The sequence below is a fragment of the Lagopus muta genome, assembly GCF_023343835.1.
Source record: "Lagopus muta isolate bLagMut1 chromosome 37 unlocalized genomic scaffold, bLagMut1 primary SUPER_37_unloc_1, whole genome shotgun sequence".
In the NCBI taxonomy this organism is placed as follows: Eukaryota; Metazoa; Chordata; class Aves; order Galliformes; family Phasianidae; genus Lagopus; species Lagopus muta.
In genome coordinates, this window is record NW_026040162.1 from 1 (window position 1) to 18,265 (window position 18,265).

At 53.0% G+C, this 18,265-nt stretch overlaps 1 protein-coding gene across 1 annotated transcript; it reads left to right on the top strand.

Annotated features, from left to right (window-relative positions):
• Window positions 1–4,191: 4,191 nt before the first annotated feature.
• On the top strand, window positions 4,192–16,978 carry DHX34 (DExH-box helicase 34; the record flags this gene model as incomplete). Its single annotated transcript, XM_048932688.1, has 9 exons — window positions 4,192–4,629; window positions 5,700–5,867; window positions 5,961–6,069; window positions 7,145–7,245; window positions 8,112–8,360; window positions 9,999–10,175; window positions 10,245–10,368; window positions 13,586–13,753; window positions 16,648–16,978. Coding segments are annotated over 8 exons (1,500 nt in total), but the record flags the coding sequence as incomplete, so codon positions are not given.
• Between the last annotated feature and the right edge of the window lie 1,287 nt (window positions 16,979–18,265).

Sequence of the window (18,265 nt, forward strand, 5' to 3'; positions counted from 1 at the left end):
CCACCTCATTCCTCCCCAATTCCTCCCCAATCTCACCCCAAAATCGCCCATCTCACCCAAATCCCCCCCCAAAATCACCCAACTCTGCCCAAATCCTACCCCAAAACCATCCAATCTCACTCCAAATCACCCCATCCCACTCCAAATCACCCAATCCCACCACAATCCCACCCCAAAATTACCCAATCTCACCCCAAAATCATCCATTTTCACCTCAAAATTGCCCCAAATCACCCAACCCACCCTAATCCTACCCCAAAACCACCCAATCCCACCCCAATCTCCCCCCAAATCTGCCCACTCCCACCCCAAGCCACCCAATCCCACCTCATTCCTCCCCAATTCCTCCCTGGTCTCACCCCAAAATCGCCCGTCTCACCCAAATCCCCCCCCAAAATCACCCAACTCTGCCCAAATCCTGCCCCAAAACCATCCAATCTGACTCCAAATCACCCAATCCCACCACAATCCCACCCCAAAATTACCCAATCCCACCCCAAAATCATCCATTTTCACCTCAAAATTGCCCTAAATTACCCAACTCCACTCCAATCTCACCCCCAAATCACCCAACCCCACCACAATCCTACCCCAAAACCACCCAATCCCACCCCGATCTCCCCCCACATCTGCCCACTCCCACCCCAAGCCACCCAATCCCACCTCATTCCTCCCCAATTCCTTCCTGGTCTCACCCCCAAATCGCCCGTCTCACCCCAATCCCACCCCGAAATCACCCAACCCTACCCAAATCCTACCCCAAAACCATCCAATCTCACTCCAAATCACCCCATCCCGCCACAATCCCACCCCAAAGTTACCCAATCTCACCCCAAAATCATCCATTTTCACCTCAAAATTGCCCCAAATCACCCAACCCCACCCGAATCCTACCCCAAAACCTCCCAATCCCACCCCAATCTCCCCCAAATTTGCCCACTCCCACCCCAAGCCACCCAATCCCACCTCATTCCTCCCCAATTCCTCCCTGGTCTCACCCCAAAATCGCCCATCTCACCCCAATCCCCCCCCAAAATCACCCAACTCTGCCCAAATCCTACCCCAAAACCACCCAATCTGACTCCAAATCACCCAATCCCACCACAATCCCACCCCAAAGTTACCCAATCCCACCCCAAAATCATCCATTTTCACCTCAAAATTGCCCTAAATTACCCAACTCCACTCCAATCTCACCCCCAAATCACCCAACCCACCACAATCCTACCCCAAAACCACGCAATCCCACCCCGATCTCCCCCCAAATCTGCCCACTCCCACCCCAAGCCACCCAATCCCACCTCACTCCTCCCCAGTTCCTCCCTGGTCTCACCCCAAAATCGCCCATCTCACCCAAATCCCCCCCCAAAATCACCCAACCTTACCCAAATCCTACCCCAAAACCACCCAATCCGACTCCAAATCACCCCATCCCGCTCCAAATCACCCAATCCCACCACAATCCCAACCCAAAATTACCCAATCCCTCCCCAAAATCATCCTTTTTCACCTCAAAATTGCCCTAAATTACCCAACTCCACTCCAATCTCACCCCCAAATCACCCAACCCCACCAGAATCCTACCCCAAAACCACCCAATCCCACCCCAATCTCCTCCCAAATCTGCCCACTCCCACCCCAAGCCACCCAATCCCACCTCATTCCTCCCCAATTCCTCCCCAATCTCACCCCAAAATCGCCCATCTCACCCAAATCCCTCCCCAAAATCACCCAACTCTGCCCAAATCCTACCCCAAAACCACCCAATCTGACTCCAAATCACCCAATCCCACTCCAAATCACCCAATCCCACCACAATCCCACCCCAAAGTTACCCAATCCCACCCCAAAATCATCCATTTTCACCTCAAAATTGCCCCAATTCACCCAACCCCACCTGAATCCTACCCCAAAACCACGCAATCCCACCCCAATCTCCCCCCAAAACTGCCCACTCCCACCCCAAGCCACCCAATCCCACCTCATTCCTCCCCAATTCCTCCCTGGTCTCACCCCAAAATCACCCATCTCACCCAAATCCCCCCCCAAAATCACCCAACTCTACCCAAATCCTACCCCAAAACCATCCAATCTCACTCCAAATCACCCAATCCCACCACAATCCCACCCCAAAGTTACCCAATCCCACCCCAAAATCATCCATTTTCACCTCAAAATTGCCCTATATTACCCAACTCCACTCCAATCTCACCCCCAAATCACCAACCCCATGCCAGTCTCACCCCAAAATCGTCCAATCTCACCCCCAAATCACCCAACCCCACCCTAATCCTACCCCAAAACCACCCAATCCCACCCCGATCTCCCCCCAAATCTGCCCACTCCCACCCCAAGCCACCCAATCCCACCTCATTCCTCCCCAATTCCTCCCTGGTCTCACCCCAAAATCGCCCATCTCACCCAAATCCCCCCCCAAAATCACCCAACTCTGCCCAAATCCTACCCCAAAACCATCCAATCTCACTCCAAATCACCCAATCCCACCACAATCCCACCCCAAAGTTACCCAATCCCACCCCAAAATCATCCATTTTCACCTCAAAATTGCCCCAAATCACCCAACCCACCACAATCCTACCCCAAAACCACGCAATCCCACCCCGATCTCCCCCCAAATCTGCCCACTCCCTCCCCAAGCCACCCAATCCCACCTCATTCCTCCCCAATTCCTCCCTGGTCTCACCCCAAAATCGCCCATCTCACCCAAATCCCCCCCCAAAATCACCCAACTCTGCCCAAATCCTGCCCCAAAACCATCCAATCTCACTCCAAATCACCCAATCCCACCACAATCCCACCCCAAAGTTACCCAATCCCACCCCAAAATCATCCATTTTCACCTCAAAATTGCCCTAAATTACCCAACTCCACTCCAATCTCACCCCCAAATCACCAACCCAATGCCAGTCTCACCCCAAAATCGTCCAATCTCACCCCCAAATCACCCAACCCACCCTAATCCTACCCCAAAACCACCCAATCCCACCCTGATCTCCCCCCAAATCTGCCCACTCCCACCCCAAGCCACCCAATCCCACCTCATTCCTCCCCAGTTCCTCCCTGGTCTCACCCCAAAATCGCCCATCTCACCCCAATCCCACCCCGAAATCACCCAACCCTACCCAAATCCTACCCCAAAACCACCCAATCTGACTCCAAATCACCCAATCCCACCACAATCCCACCCCAAAATTACCCAATCCCACCCCAAAATCATCCATTTTCACCTCAAAATTGCCCTAAATTACCCAACTCCACTCCAATCTCACCCCCAAATCACCAACCCCATGCCAGTCTCACCCCAAAATCGTCCAATCTCGCCCCCAAATCACCCAAAGCACCACAATCCTACCTCAAAACCACCCAATCCCACCCCGATCTCCCCCCAAATCTGCCCACTCCCACCCCAAGCCACCCAATCCCACCTCATTCCTCCCCAATTCCTCCCTGGTCTCACCCCAAAATCGCCCATCTCACCCAAATCCCCCCCCAAAATCACCCAACCCTGCCCAAATCCTACCCCAAAACCACCCAATCCCACTCCAAATCACCCCATCCCACTCCAAATCACCCAATCCCACCACAATCCCACCCCAAAGTTACCCAATCCCACCCCAAAATCATCCATTTTCACCTCAAAATTGCCCCAAATCACCCAACCCACCCTAATCCTACCCCAAAACCACGCAATCCCACCCCGATCTCCCCCCAAATCTGCCCACTCCCACCCCAAGCCACCCAATCCCACCTCATTCCTCCCCAATTCCTCCCTGGTCTCACCCCAAAATCGCCCATCTCACCCAAATCCCCCCCCAAAATCACCCAACCCTACCCAAATCCTACCCCAAAACCATCCAATCTCACTCCAAATCACCCAATCCCACCACAATCCCACCCCAAAATTACCCAATCCCACCCCAAAATCATCCATTTTCACCTCAAAATTGCCCTAAATTACCCAACTCCACTCCAATCTCACCCCCAAATCACCAACCCCACGCCAGTCTCACCCCAAAATCGTCCAATCTCACCCCCAAATCACCCAACCCACCACAATCCTACCCCAAAACCACCCAATCTGACTCCAAATCACCCAATCCCACCACAATCCCACCCCAAAATCATCCATTTTCACCTCAAAATTGCCCCAAATCACCCAACCCACCCTAATCCTACCCCAAAACCACCCAATCCCACCCCAATCTCCCCCCACATCTGCCCACTCCCACCCCAAAACCACCCAATCCCACCTCATTCCTCCCTCCCCAATTTCACCCCCAGTTCCTCCCCAATCCCACCCCAAATCACCCTGTTTCTGCCAACATCCCACCCAACCCCTCCTCAATTTTGACCCATCCCCTTCTCTCCACCCTTTCCAGGAGCTGCTCCGGGACCATCACCTGGTGGACCCCCCCCTCAACGACCCCCAGACCCCCACCCAACGCCGGGAGCACCGCGCTCTGCGCCGTCTCTACCGCTGCCAAGGCGGCACCGCGCCGCGACCCCCGCAAAGTGCTGCGGCTGCACCACGGCGCTGCCACGTCCTCAGGGGGGGAGGAGGACGAGGAGGGAGAGGGGGGGTCCAGGGAGCACAGTGTGGACCTCCAGGTGAGGGAGAGGGGGGCTTTGGGGGGGGAAATCCTTGCTATTTTGGGGTGGGGGGTTGGGGAGAAGTGGGGAGTTTGGGGTTGGGGATTTGGGGTGATGTCCTGAATCTGGATTTTGGTGGGGTTGGTTTTTTTTTTTGGGGGGGGGGGTGGGATGTGAATCTGGAGTTGGAGTTTTTTGGGGGGTGAAATCTGGAATCTGGGCTTCGTTTTTGGGGAGGGAATGAAATCCTAAATCTGGAGTTGGGATTTTGGGGCTGAATCCTGAATCTGGATTAAGAGTTTTGGGGGGTGAAATCTGGAGTCTTGACTTCGTTTTTGGGGGGAATAAGATCCCAAATGTGGAATTGGGATTTTGGGGATGAATCCTGAATCTGGACTTTGTTTTTTTGGGGGGGTGAAGTCTTAAACGCAGAGTTGAAGTTTTGGGGCAAAATTGTGAATCTGGAGTTGAATTTTTTGGGGTTAAATCCTGAATCTGGACTTCATTTTTTGTTGTTGTTTCAATCCTAATCCTAACTCCTCTAATTGGGATTCTGGGGACTGATCTCACCTCTGGGAATGAGGTTTTTGGGGCTCAGTCCTACCTCAAGATTTGGGTTTTTGGGGCTAAACGCCTTGCCAAGATTTGGGTTTTTGGAGGGTTGAATCCCTTCTTTAGGGTTTGGGTTTATACTGGGGCTAAATCCCACCTTGAGATTCATTGTTTTTAGGGCTGAGACCCTTTTGTAGGATTTGTGTTTTGGGGCTAAATCCCAATTTAGGATTTGGACCTTCGGGGCTAAATCCAACCTCAAGATTTGGGGCTGAATCTCTTCTGTAGGATTTGCGTTTTTGGGGCTGAATCTCTACTGGTTGATTGGTCTTTTTGGGGCTGAGTCCCACCTGAAGATCTGAGTCTTTGAGGCTGAATCCCACCCCAGGATTTGGGTTTTTTGGGGTCTAAATCCCACCTCAAGATTCGCTGTCTTTGGTGCTGAATCCCTTCCGTAGGATTTACAGAATTTTGGGGCTAAATCCAAAGCCTTTTTGGGGGTTTTTGGGGTTTTTTTTGGGTTCAATCCCCCCCAGGACGTGAAGTTCCAGCTGCGGCACGACGTGGCAGAGCTGCAGGCTGCATCCAGCTCCATCCTGAGCACATCCCAGCTCTCCCTGCTCAAAGTGGTGCTGTGCCGGGGGCTGTACCCACAGCTCGCCATCCCCGACCCCCTCAACGACAGCCGCAAGGATTCCGACCAGGTGCCCCTATAAACCGGTGCCTTTTTTGGGGGGTGGATTCATTTTTTTGCCTCTCTGTTCTCTTCAAATTAATCGATTTTGCTCTTTCTGCAGATTTTTCACACCAAGAGCAAGCAGGGCGTCGTGCTCCACCCCACCTGCGTCTTCGCCACCAGCCCTGAGCTGCTGCACAGCCGGGAGCGGACGGAGCGTGGCAACGAAGGTGGGAGAGCAAGAATGGGGCTTCAGGGGCAATATTTGGGGTATTTTAGGTCTCCCGTTGATGATTTGGGGGTTTTTAGGCCATTCATTGGTGATAATTTTTTTTTTGGGGGGGGGGGGGGGTCACCCATTGGGGATAGTTGGGTTTTTGGGTCACCCGTTGGCTATAATATTGGGGATTTCAGGTCCCCCATTGATGATTTTGGGTGTTTTGGGTCTCCCATTGATGATTGGGCGTTTTTAGGCCGTTCATCAGTGATGATTGGGTTTTTTTGGGGGGTCACACCATTGTGCATACTTCGGTTTTTGGGTCATTTATTGATAATTTCTGCTTTTTTGGGGGTCACTCTTTGGCGATATTTGTATTTTGTGGGTCACTCCTTGTGGATACTGGGTTGGTTTTGGGTCACCCATTGGCAGTATTCGGATTCGGGGTCGCCTGTGGATGATTTGGGGATTTTTTGGGTCACCCATTGATGATTTTGGGTTTGGGGGCCATTCATCGGCAATATTTGGGTCTTCTTGGGTCACCCGTTGATGATCTGGGGTTTTTGGGGTCACCCACTGGGGATACTTGGGTGTTTAGGTCATTTGTTGGTAATATTTCGGGGGGTTTGGGGTCACTTGTTGATGATTTGGGTTTCCTTGGACCCCTCATTGGCAATATTTGGGTCTTCTTGGGTCACCCGTTGATGATTTTGGGTTTTTTGGGGGGTCACCCACTGGGGATACTTGGGTTTTTTGGGTATCCCATGTGTTATTTCAAAGGGTTTTAAGCCACTCATTGGCAATATTTGGGTTTTTGGGGATCACTCTCTAATGATTTTAGGATTTTCTAGGCCATTCATTGGCAATATTTGGGGATTTTTTTGGGTCCCATTGGGGATACTTTGTTTTTTTGGGTCACCTGCTGACGATTTTCCTTTTTTGGGATCGTTTGTAGGCAGTAGTTGGGGAGCTTTGGGTCACCCAATGGCAATACCATTATTTTTGGGGGACTCCCAATGGTAATCTTGGGTCCCTGGACATGGGGAGGGACTGAAACCAGCTGAGATGTCCCCCATGTCGCCCCACAGAGGACGGGCTGAGCTGCCACCACCAGCTCCTTGCCTTTGTCTCATTGCTGGAGACCACCAAGCCCTACCTGGTCAACTGCATCCGCGTCCCCGCGCTGCAGGTGGGCTCCCCACTCTGCACCCCCATCCTCTTCCTCTTCCTTCCCATCCCCTTCCTCTTCCTCCCCGTCCCTTTCTCCCTCTTCCCCTCCATCCCCTTTTCCTCCATTCTCTTTCTCTTCCTTTTCTCCATCCTCTCTCTCTCTTCTTCTCCATCCCCTTTGCCTTTTCTCTTCCTCTCCACCCCCTTCTTCCCCTTCCTCTTCTCCTTCCTCTTCATCCCTTTCCTCCTTCTCCTTTTTTTTCCTCTCCATCCCTTTCCTCTCCTTCTTCCCCTCTCTCTCTGGCCCCTTCTTCTTCTTCTTCATCCTCTTCTCCCTCTCCATCCCTATTCCCTTTCCCTTTCCTCTCCATCCCCTTGCCTTTCCTCTTCCCCTTCCCTTTTCCCATATCCCCTTCCCCTTCCTCACATTCTATCCTACTCTTCCCCCTCCCCAGGCTCTTCCCCTAGCCCTTCCTCTTCCCCTTCTTTGCATTCTACTCCATTTCCCACTTCCATCCCCTTCCTCTTCCTTTTCCTCCCCTCCCCTTTCCTCACATCCTGTGCCCCTTCTTTTCCCCTTTACTCTCCTTCCCCCTTTCCCCACATCCCACTGTTTTTTCTCTCCTTCTTCCTCTCCATCCCCATCCCCTCCTCCTTCCTCGCATCCTGTTCCCCTTCCCCTCCATCCCCTTCCCCACGTCCTGTGCTCTTTCCTCTCCTTCTTCCCTTTCCCCTTCCTCTCCCTTTTTCCTCCCCTTCCCCTTCCTCTCCTTCCCTTTCCCAGTCCCTCATCCCGTTCCCTTTCCCCTCCACCCCACAGCCCCTTCCTTTTCCTCCTCCCCACCCCTCTCCCCCATAACCCCTCTCCCCTTTTTCTCCCCCCAGACCCTCCTGCTCTTCTCCCACTCTCTGGACACCAACGCAGACTGCACACTGCTGGTTGCAGACCAATGGTTGGAGCTGCTCCTCCCAGACCCCGACTCAGCTCTGCGGCTCCTGGGGACGGCGCTGCGGCTCCGCGCCGCCTGGGAGCTTCTCCTGGATCAGCACTTGGGGGGCAGCAGTGGGGCAGAGCCCAGGGAGGGGGATGCGACCAAGCTGAGACGGGGGCTGCTGGAATTCCTGCAGGAGAAGGTGGGTATGGGGGAATTTGGTGAGGTTGTGGTGGGGTTGGTTGAGTTCTGTAGGGTCGGGTTGAGTTGGGTTGAGGGTTGGTTGAGTTCTGTAGGGTCGGGTTGAGTTGGGTTGAGGGTTGGTTGAGTTCTGTAGGGTCGGGTTGAGTTGGGTTGGGGGTTGGTTGAGTTCTGTAGGGTCGGGTTGAGTTGGGTTGAGGGTGGGTTGAGTTCTGTAAGGTTGGGTTGAGTTGGATTGGGGGTTGGTTGAGTTCTGTAAGGTTGGGTTGAGTTGGATTGGGGGTTGGTTGAGTTCTGTAGGGTCGGGTTGAGTTGGGTTGGGGGTTGGTTGAGTTCTGTAGGGTCGGGTTGAGTTGGGTTGGGGGTTGGTTGAGTTCTGTAGGGTCAGGTTGAGTTGGATTGGGGGTTGGTTGAGTTCTGTAGGGTCAGGTTGAGTTGGATTGGGGGTTGGTTGGGTTTTTTGGGGGGTTTAGTGGGATTTGGTTGGGGTTTGGTTGAGGTTTTGATGGGTTGAGTTGGGGTTGGGTTGGGATTTTGTGGGGATCCACGGGGGTTTTGTTGGGGTTTGGTTCGGGTTGGGTTGGGTTGGGTTGGGATTTTGTGGGGTTTAGTTGAGTTTTGAGGGAGGGTTGTGGGTTTCGGTTGGGGATTGGTTGGGTTTTTTGGGTGTTTTGTGGGATTTGCTTGGGGTTCAGTTGAGGTTTGATGGGGTTTAGTTGGGTTTTGTGGGGTTGGGTTGTGGGTTGGGGGTTTGGTTTGGTTTTGGTGGGGTTTGTTGAGATTTGTGGGGTTGAGTTGGGTTGGGCTTTGGTTGGGATTTTGCATGAGTTTCTTTGGCTTTTGAGGGGGTTTGTTGTGTTTGGTGGGGTTTTGTGGGGCTGGCATTGGGTTTGGGCTGGGGCTTGGTGGGTTTTTTGGGGGGGTTGTTGAGGTTTCCTTCGCGTTTTGTTGAGTTTCGTGGGGTCTTGGTGGGGTTTGTGGGATTGTGATGAGATTTGCTTGAGGTTTTTGTGGGTGTTTGTTGAGTTTGGTTGAGGTTTTACTTGGGCTTCATTGGGATCGGATAGGTTTTGTGGGGATTTGTTTGGGTTTGGTTGGGTTTTGTGGTGCTTGGTTGGGAAATTGCTTGGGCTTGTAAGGTTTTGGTGGGGAGTTTGGTGGGGTTTTGTGGGGCTTGTCGCATTGGGTTGTGTTTGGTTGGGTGATTTCATGGCACGGAATTGGGGAACTTTGAAACATGAAAAGTTTTGGTCTTTTCATGGCGTGAAATTGGGGCAGTTGTAGCATTTTGATGATGCAGAATTGGGGACGTCCAACGGAACTTGGACGAGTGGGATGGAATCCTGTTATAAGAGGGGCCATGGCCATACTGGGAGGCATCCCATAGGCTGGAAACCAGTGCAAAGGGGACAAGAGCTCACTGGGAGCCCAGTGTGGAGCCACGAGGTGACGCTGGGGCTGCAGAACCCCTCCCTGGAGAATAGGGGGGGGATCCCATCAATCCCCAATGAGGCTGGGCCCCAATTTGGGGAACTCCTCCCTTGGAGACAGAACCCATCCCCAACACGTGGCGTTGGCTTGGAGGAGGGCCTTGGGGCGACCCCACGGCTCCCCACACCCCCACCCCACATTCCCCCAGGTTCCGTACCGCCTGCGCCAGCTGACAGCCCTGCAGCAACGCTCGCTTTACGTCGGACCCCAAACGGTGACCGCGACCCCGCAGCTCCCGGGGCTTTTCCAAGGGATGGAGATGAAACCCCACGAAACGAAGGGCGGTCACCGCGTCACCCAGTTCCTCACCTACAACTGCCTGGCGGTCAGTCGTGCGTCCCTCAGCCCGTCCTCGCCCCGTCGTCCCCTCCTCACCTCCCCGTTTCCCCTACAGACGGATGCAGACCTTTACAATGAGTGTCTCCGGAGCTTCTGGACGTGTCCCCACTGTGGGCTCCATGCGCCCTTCACCCCCATGGAGCGAGTCTGCCACGAGAACGCGTGTCGGCCGCCGGACGGTGGGGCCTCGGGGATGGGGAGGGTGTGGGGGGGGTCCATAGGGGACAACGTCCTGGCTTCTATGGGGATGGGGGGTCTGGGTTCTATGGGGACAATGTCCTCGGTTTGGTGGGGACGGGGATCCCAGGTTCTGGGGGGACGGGTGTCCTGGGTTTGGTGGGGACAAGGATCCCCCCAGGATCGTGGATCCCCAAAGACCCGGAACACCTGGGTTCTTTGGGGACAGTGTGCTGGGTTCAATGGGGACAGGGGTCCTGGCTTTGGTGGGGACAAGGATCCTGGGTTCTGTGGGGACGGGGGTCCTGGGTTCTATAGGGACAGCGTGCTGGGTTTTATGAGGACAGGGGTCTTGGGTTTGGTGGGGGCAGGGATCCTGGGTTCTATGGGGAACAGGGGTCCCAAATTCTGGGGGGATGGGTGTCTTGGGTTTGGTGGGGACAAGGATCCTGGGTTCTATAGGGACAGGTGTCCTGGGTTCTTTTGGGACAGTGTGCTGGGTTTTATGGGGACAGGGGTCCTAGCTTTGGTGGGGACAAGGATCCTGGGTCCTGTGGGGACAGGGGTCCTGGGTTCTATAGGCACAGCGTGCTGGGTTTTATGGGGACAGGGGTCTTGGGTTTGGTGGGGGCAGGGATCTTGGGTTCTATGGGGAACAGGGGTCCCAAATTCTGGGGGGATGGGTGTCCTGGGTTTGGTGGGGACAAGGATCCTGGGTCCTGTGGGGACGGGGGTCCTGGGTTTGGTGGGGACAGGGGTCCTGGGTTCTATAGGGACAGATGTCCTGGGTTCTTTGGGGACAGTGTGCTGGGTTGTATGAGGACAGGGGTCCTGGGTTCTATTGGGGCAGGGATCCTGGGTTCTATAGGGACAGCGTGCTGGGTTTTATGGGGACAGGGGTCCTGGGTTTGGTGGGGGCAGGGATCCTGGGTTCTATGGGATGGGGTCCTGGGTTTGGTGGGGATGGGGGTCCTGGGTACTTTTGGGACAGTGTGCTGGGTTGTATGGGGACAGTGGTCCTGGCTTTGGTGGGGACAAGGATCCTGGGTCCTGTGGGGACAGGGGTCCTGGGTTCTATAGGGACAGCGTGCTGGGTTCAATGGGGACAGGGGTCCTGGGTTTGGTGGGGGCAGAGATCTTGGGTTCTATGGGGAGCAGGGGTCCCAAATTCTGGGGGGATGGGTGTCCTGGGTTTGGTGGGGACAAGGATCCTGGGTTCTATAGGGACAGGTGTCCTGGGTTCTTTTGGGACAGTGTGCTGGGTTTTATGGGGACAGGGGTCCTGGCTTTGGTGGGGACAAGGATCCTGGGTTCTGTGGGGACGGGGGTCCTGGGTTCTATAGGGACAGCGTGCTGGGTTTTATGAGGACAGGGGTCTTGGGTTTGGTGGGGACAGGAGTCCTGGGTTTGGTGGGGGCAGGGATCCTGGGTTCTATGGGGAACAGGGGTCCCAAATTCTGGGGGGATGAGTGTCTTGGGTTTGGTGGGGACAAGGATCCTGGGTTCAATGGGGACGGGGTCCTGGGTTTGGTGGGGATGGGGTTCCTGGGTTCTATAGGGACAGATGTCCTGGGTTTTATGGGGACAGGGGTGTTGGGTTTGGTGGGGGCAGAGATCTTGGGTTCTATTGGGACGGGGGTCCTGGGTTCTATAGGGACAGATGTCCTGGGTTCTTTGGGGACAGTGTGCTGGGTTCAATGGGGACAGGGGTCTTGGGTTTGGTGGGGGCAGAGATCTTGGGTTCTATGGGATGGGGTCCTGGGTTTGGTGGGGATGGGGGTCCTGGGTTCCATGGGGACAGTGTGCTGGGTTTTATGGGGACAGTGGTCCTGGCTTTGGTGGGGACAAGGATCCTGGGTCCTGTGGGGACGGGGTCCTGGGTTTGGTGGGGGCAGGGATCCTGGGTTTTATAGGGACAGGTGTCCTGGGTTCTTTGGGGACGGGGATCCTGGGTTCTATAGGGACAGATGTCCTGGGTTCTTTGGGGACAGGGGTCCTGGGTTCTATAGGGACATCGTGCTGGGTTCAATGGGGACAGGGGTCCTGGGTTTGGTGGGGGCAGAGATCTTGGGTTCTATGGGGAGCAGGGGTCCCAAATTCTGGGGGGACGGGTGTCCTGGGTTTGGTGGGGACAAGGATCCTGGGTCCTGTGGGGACGGGGGTCCTGGGTTTGGTGGGGACAGGGGTCCTAGGTTCTATAGGGACAGATGTCCTGGGTTCTTTGGGGACAGTGTGCTGGGTTCAATGGGGACAGGGGTCCTGGCTTTGGTGGGGACAAGGATCCTGGGTCCTGTGGGGACGGGGTCCTGGGTTTGGTGGGGTCAAGGATCCTGGGTTCTATAGGGACAGCGTGCTGGGTTTTATGGGGACAGGGGTCTTGGGTTTGGTGGGGGCAGAGATCTTGGGTTCTATTGGGACGGGGGTCCTGGGTTCTATAGGGACAGCGTGCTGGGTTCAATGGGGACAGGGGTCCTGGCTTTGGTGGGGACAAGGATTCTGGGTTCTATGGGGGCAACGTCCTTGTCCTGTGGGGACAGGGACCTTGGGCTCTATGGAAGGAAAGAGTTTTGGGGTTGGTTGTGCAGAGAAAAAACAAGAAGAGGGTTTTGTTTTGGTGATGGGAAAAGGGTTTTTTTGGGGGTGGATATGGGAAAAATTGGGGTTTGGGGGGGTTGGTTCTAAGGGGGAAGAAAAGGGGTTTTGGGGAGTTGGTGATGGAAAAAGGGGTTTGGGGTTTGGTTTGTGGAAAGAATGGGGATTTGGGGGGTTGGTGGTGGGGATGAAAAAGGTATTTTGGGGATCGGTTGTGGGAATAAAATGGGATTTGGGTGTTTTGGTGATGGTTAAAAAGGGGTTTTGGGGGCTGGCGAAGGGGGGAAAATGATTCGTCTTTGTTTCATGATCCCGTCTTTGTTTCATCCAGATTCCAACCGTTGACGGTTGGACTGAATGATCTTTTAGGTCTTTTCCAACCTTGGTGATCCTATGATTCTATCATTCTGTGGTTTTGGGGGTTGGTTATGGGGAGGGAAAAAGGGTTTAGGGGGGAAAAAAAGGGTTTAGGGGGGCAAAAAAGGGTTTGGGGGGGCAAAAAAGGGTTTGGGGGGTGATGATAAAAGAAATGCGTTTGGGAGGAGCGTGGTTTTGGGCTTGATGATGGAAGAACGAGGTGTGGGGTGGAAGCAGGAGGGTGGGATCCCTCTCTAACCCTAATTGCAGCCCCCCCAGAAGAGGAAGCCCAGAGCTGCCCCCAGACCTCAGCCCTACAGCGGCCGTACCGCTGCGATGTGTGCCAGCAGGATTTCACCTTCACCCCCACTGAGATCCTCCGGCACCGGCGGCAGCACCGCTGATGGGAGGAACCCTAAAAAGGATTTGGGACATCCTGTAAGTCAAATAGGGGGGGCTCTAGGGTTTTCTTTTGGGGGGGTTGGGAGGGAAAAGGTGGAAATAAATGGGTTTTTGGAGGAGTGTCAGAGCGCTGCTGTGCCGTCGGTGAGGGAGACGCAGAATTGACATAAAACCCCAAAAGACCCCCAGATTGACACCCCAGACCACGATATCACCAAGAATATCCCCAAAAATACGATACAGGCCAAGGAAGGACCCTGAAAAACCCCAAATCGTTGGAAGGTGACCTGAAATATGCGGTGTTGGCAATGGTTGACCCCTGCTATCGCTGACTGTGACCCAATCTTGCCATCAATAACCCCCAAAAAAGCCCCAAATCACCAAGAGGTGACCCAGAAACCCCGATATTGTTGTTGGATGACCCCAAAACTCCAACATCGTTCACAGGTGACCCCAAATCTCCCAAATTAGGAACGGATGACCCCCCAAAAAACCCAACGTTGCCATTGGATGACCCTAAAAGAACACCAAAATCACCGTGATCCCCCCAAAAAACCCAATATTGCCATTGGATGACCCCAAAAGAACACCAAAATCACCGTGATCCCCCCAAAATACCCAATGTTGCCATTGGATGACCCCAAAAGAACACCAAAATCACCGTGATCCCCCCAAAAAAACCCAATGTTGCCATTGGATGACCCTAAAAGAACACCAAAATCACCGTGATCCCCCCAAAAAAACCCAACGTTGCCATTGGATGACCCTAAAAGAACACCAAAATCACCGTGATCCCCCCAAAAAAACCCAATATTGCCATTGGATGACCCTAAAAGAACACCAAAATCACCGTGATCCCCCCCAAAAAACCCAATATTGCCATTGGATGACCCTAAAAGAACACCAAAATCACCATGATCCCCCCAAAAAAAACCCAATATTGCCATCGGATGACCCCAAAAGAACACCAGAATCACCATGATCCCCCCAAAAAACCCAACGTTGCCATTGGATGACCCTAAAAGAACACCAAAATCACCGTGATCCCCCCAAAAAACCCAACGTTGCCATTGGATGACCCCAAAAGAACACCAAAATCACCGTGATCCCCCCAAAAAACCCAATGTTGCCATTGGATGACCCCAAAAGAACACCAAAATCACCATGATCCCCCCAAAAAACCCAACATTGCCATTGGATGACCCCAAAAGAACACCAAAATCACCGTGATCCCCCCAAAAAACCCAACGTTGCCATTGGATGACCCCGAAAGAACACCAAAATCACCGTGATCCCCCCAAAAAACCAATATTGCCATTGGATGACCCTAAAAGAACACCAAAATCACCGTGATCCCCCCAAAAAACCCAACGTTGCCATTGGATGACCCCAAAAGAACAACAAAATCACCGTGATCCCCCCAAAAAAACCCAATATTGCCATTGGATGACCCTAAAAGAACACCAAAATCACCGTGATCCCCCCAAAAAAACCCAATATTGCCATCGGATGACCCCAAAAGAACACCAAAATCACCGTGATCCCCCCAAAAAAACCCAATATTGCCATTGGATGACCCTAAAAGAACACCAAAATCACCGTGATCCCCCCAAAAAACCCAATGTTGCCATTGGATGACCCCGAAAGAACACCAAAATCACCGTGATCCCCCCAAAAAACCCAACGTTGCCATTGGATGACCCCGAAAGAACACCAAAATCACCATGATCCCCCCAAAAAAAACCCAATATTGCCATCGGATGACCCTAAAAGAACACCAAAATCACCGTGATCCCCCCAAAAAACCCAATGTTGCCATTGGATGACCCTAAAAGAACACCAAAATCACCGTGATCCCCCCAAAAAACCCAATGTTGCCATTGGATGACCCCAAAAGAACACCAAAATCACCGTGATCCCCCCAAAAAAAACCAACGTTGCCATTGGATGACCCCCAAAAGAACACCAAAATCACCGTGATCCCCCCAAAAAACCCAATATTGCCATTGGATGACCCTAAAAGAACACCAAAATCACCGTGATCCCCCCAAAAAACCCAATGTTGCCATTGGATGACCCCGAAAGAACACCAAAATCACCGTGATCCCCCCAAAAAAACCCAACGTTGCCATTGGATGACCCCGAAAGAACACCAAAATCACCATGATCCCCCCAAAAAAAACCCAATATTGCCATCGGATGACCCTAAAAGAACACCAAAATCACCGTGATCCCCCCAAAAAACCCAATGTTGCCATTGGATGACCCTAAAAGAACACCAAAATCACCGTGATCCCCCCAAAAAACCCAATGTTGCCATTGGATGACCCCAAAAGAACACCAAAATCACTGTGATCCCCCCAAAAAACCCAACGTTGCCATTGGATGACCCCAAAAGAACACCAAAATCACCGTGATCCCCCCAAAAAAAACCAACGTTGCCATTGGATGACCCCAAAAGAACACCAAAATCACCGTGATCCCCCCAAAAAAACCCAATATTGCCATCGGATGACCCCAAAAGAACACCAAAATCACCGTGATCCCCCCAAAAAACCCAACGTTGCCATTGGATGACCCCAAAAGAACACCAAAATCACCATGATCCCCCCAAAAAAACCCAACGTTGCCATTGGATGACCCCAAAAGAACACCAAAATCACCGTGATCCCCCCAAAAAACCCAATATTGCCATTGGATGACCCAACAAAACTCCAGTATCGCCAACAGATGATCCAAACAAACACCAAATCCACCACTTGCGACCCCAAAAACCCCAACGTCGCCAACGGATGACCCCAAAAAAACCCAATATTGCCATCAAGTGACCCCCCAAAAAACCCCAAGTCACCCGCAGTTGACCTCAAATCCCCCAAATGCCATAAAATATTGCTGAGAAACCCCAAATCTTCATCGTTTTACCCTCACAGCTCTGGTAGATGAAGACTGGATCGCGTTCGTTATCGCCGTGCTCGTTATCAGCCCACGCCACGGGTCGTTAGCGTGGCGTGGGGGGGCTGCGCTGCTAATTAAACTCATTAGCTGCTAATTTGTAGCTCTGCAGCCGGAAGAATCCTCATCACTGAACGACGTCGTGACGATTTTGGGTAACGATCCGCTGCGAGAACAGAACGCATTGGGGTTTTAATTAGTATCGTTTTGGCTTAATTATGCAAAATTAAGCTTTGCTGGCTGCAGAATGGGGGAAAAACGGGGAAATTTGGTTTTTTTTCCTTTAAAAATAGATTTATTTATTTTTTTTTCCCCTTTTTGGCTTCTCTTCTGTTCCCCTGGTCGGGACTAATATATCTGCGATTAATTAGCAGGTAAATTAGCAGAGGTGGGACGTTGCCACGCGGCCCTCAGAAATTAATGAAGCAGGAGGTTTTAAGCTGCTTAATAGTTAATTTTTAGGGAGGGGAATGCAAATTTTTGGCTCCTCCTCCATCACTGCTCCCTTTCCACCACCATTTGTGGGTTTTTTTGACGTCGCCAACCCAAACTTTGCTGGATTCCATTGATTTGTCCTCATTTTTTCCAGAGGATTGGGGGGGGGGGGGGGGGGTTGGGTTCCCCGTTGCCGTGACAACAGGGTGGGATGGGAGATGCTGTTGCCATGGCAACAAGCATCGAAGGAGTTTTCCCTTTTGGGGGGGAAAAAATACTCTTTCTTTTTTTTTTTAACCTCACATCCTCAAAAATCTCCATTCACCGTGTGGCATTCGGCACCCAAGAGCATCCATCATTTTGGGGTCAGAAAGCAGCGGTTTGGTGTTAGAAAGTGAATGTTGAGGTCTTGGGTCAGACCCAAGTAGAAGAGCTCCAAGTGGTCCCCAAAATTGCCCAAATTTGGGCACCCAAGGGCCCCATAGAACCTCCAAGGGCTCTATAGACAACTCAGCAACCCCATAGGATGAATGGTAGCCCCATAGGGCAACCAGTGACCCCATAGATCTTCCGAAGGCCCTATAGAGCAGCTGGGGGCCCGCAGAGCAACCGAGGGTCCTACAGGACACTCAAAGGCCCTACAGAGCAACCATGGGCCCCATGCAGCTTTCAGAGGCCTATAGGGCACTCGAGGGCCTTACAGAACCCTCTGAGGCCCTATAGAGCACTCGAGGGCACTATGGGTCACCCAAGATCTTTGTGGACCTCCCAGGGGACCCATAGAGTGCCCACGGGCCCTATATGGTGCCCAAAGGCCATATTGAACACGCAGGGTCCCCACAGAGAACTTAAAGGTCTCAGAGGGCACTCAAGGACTCTATAGAGCCTCCAAGGGCCCTAAAAACACCCAAGGGCCCTATAGAGCCTCTGGGGCCCCTATAGAGCCTCTGGGGGCCCCATAGAGCACTGTAAGGCCCCATAGGTTACCCAAGGGCCCTCCTTGGGGGGCCCATGGAGCACTCAAGGATCCTATAGAGGACCCAAGGTCCTTACAGAGTCCTGTGGAGCACCCAGGGGACCCTATAGGCCGTGCAGAGGACCAACAGAGCTCCTAAAGGCTCTATAGGGCATTCAGGGATCCTATAGAGCAGCCAAGGGGCC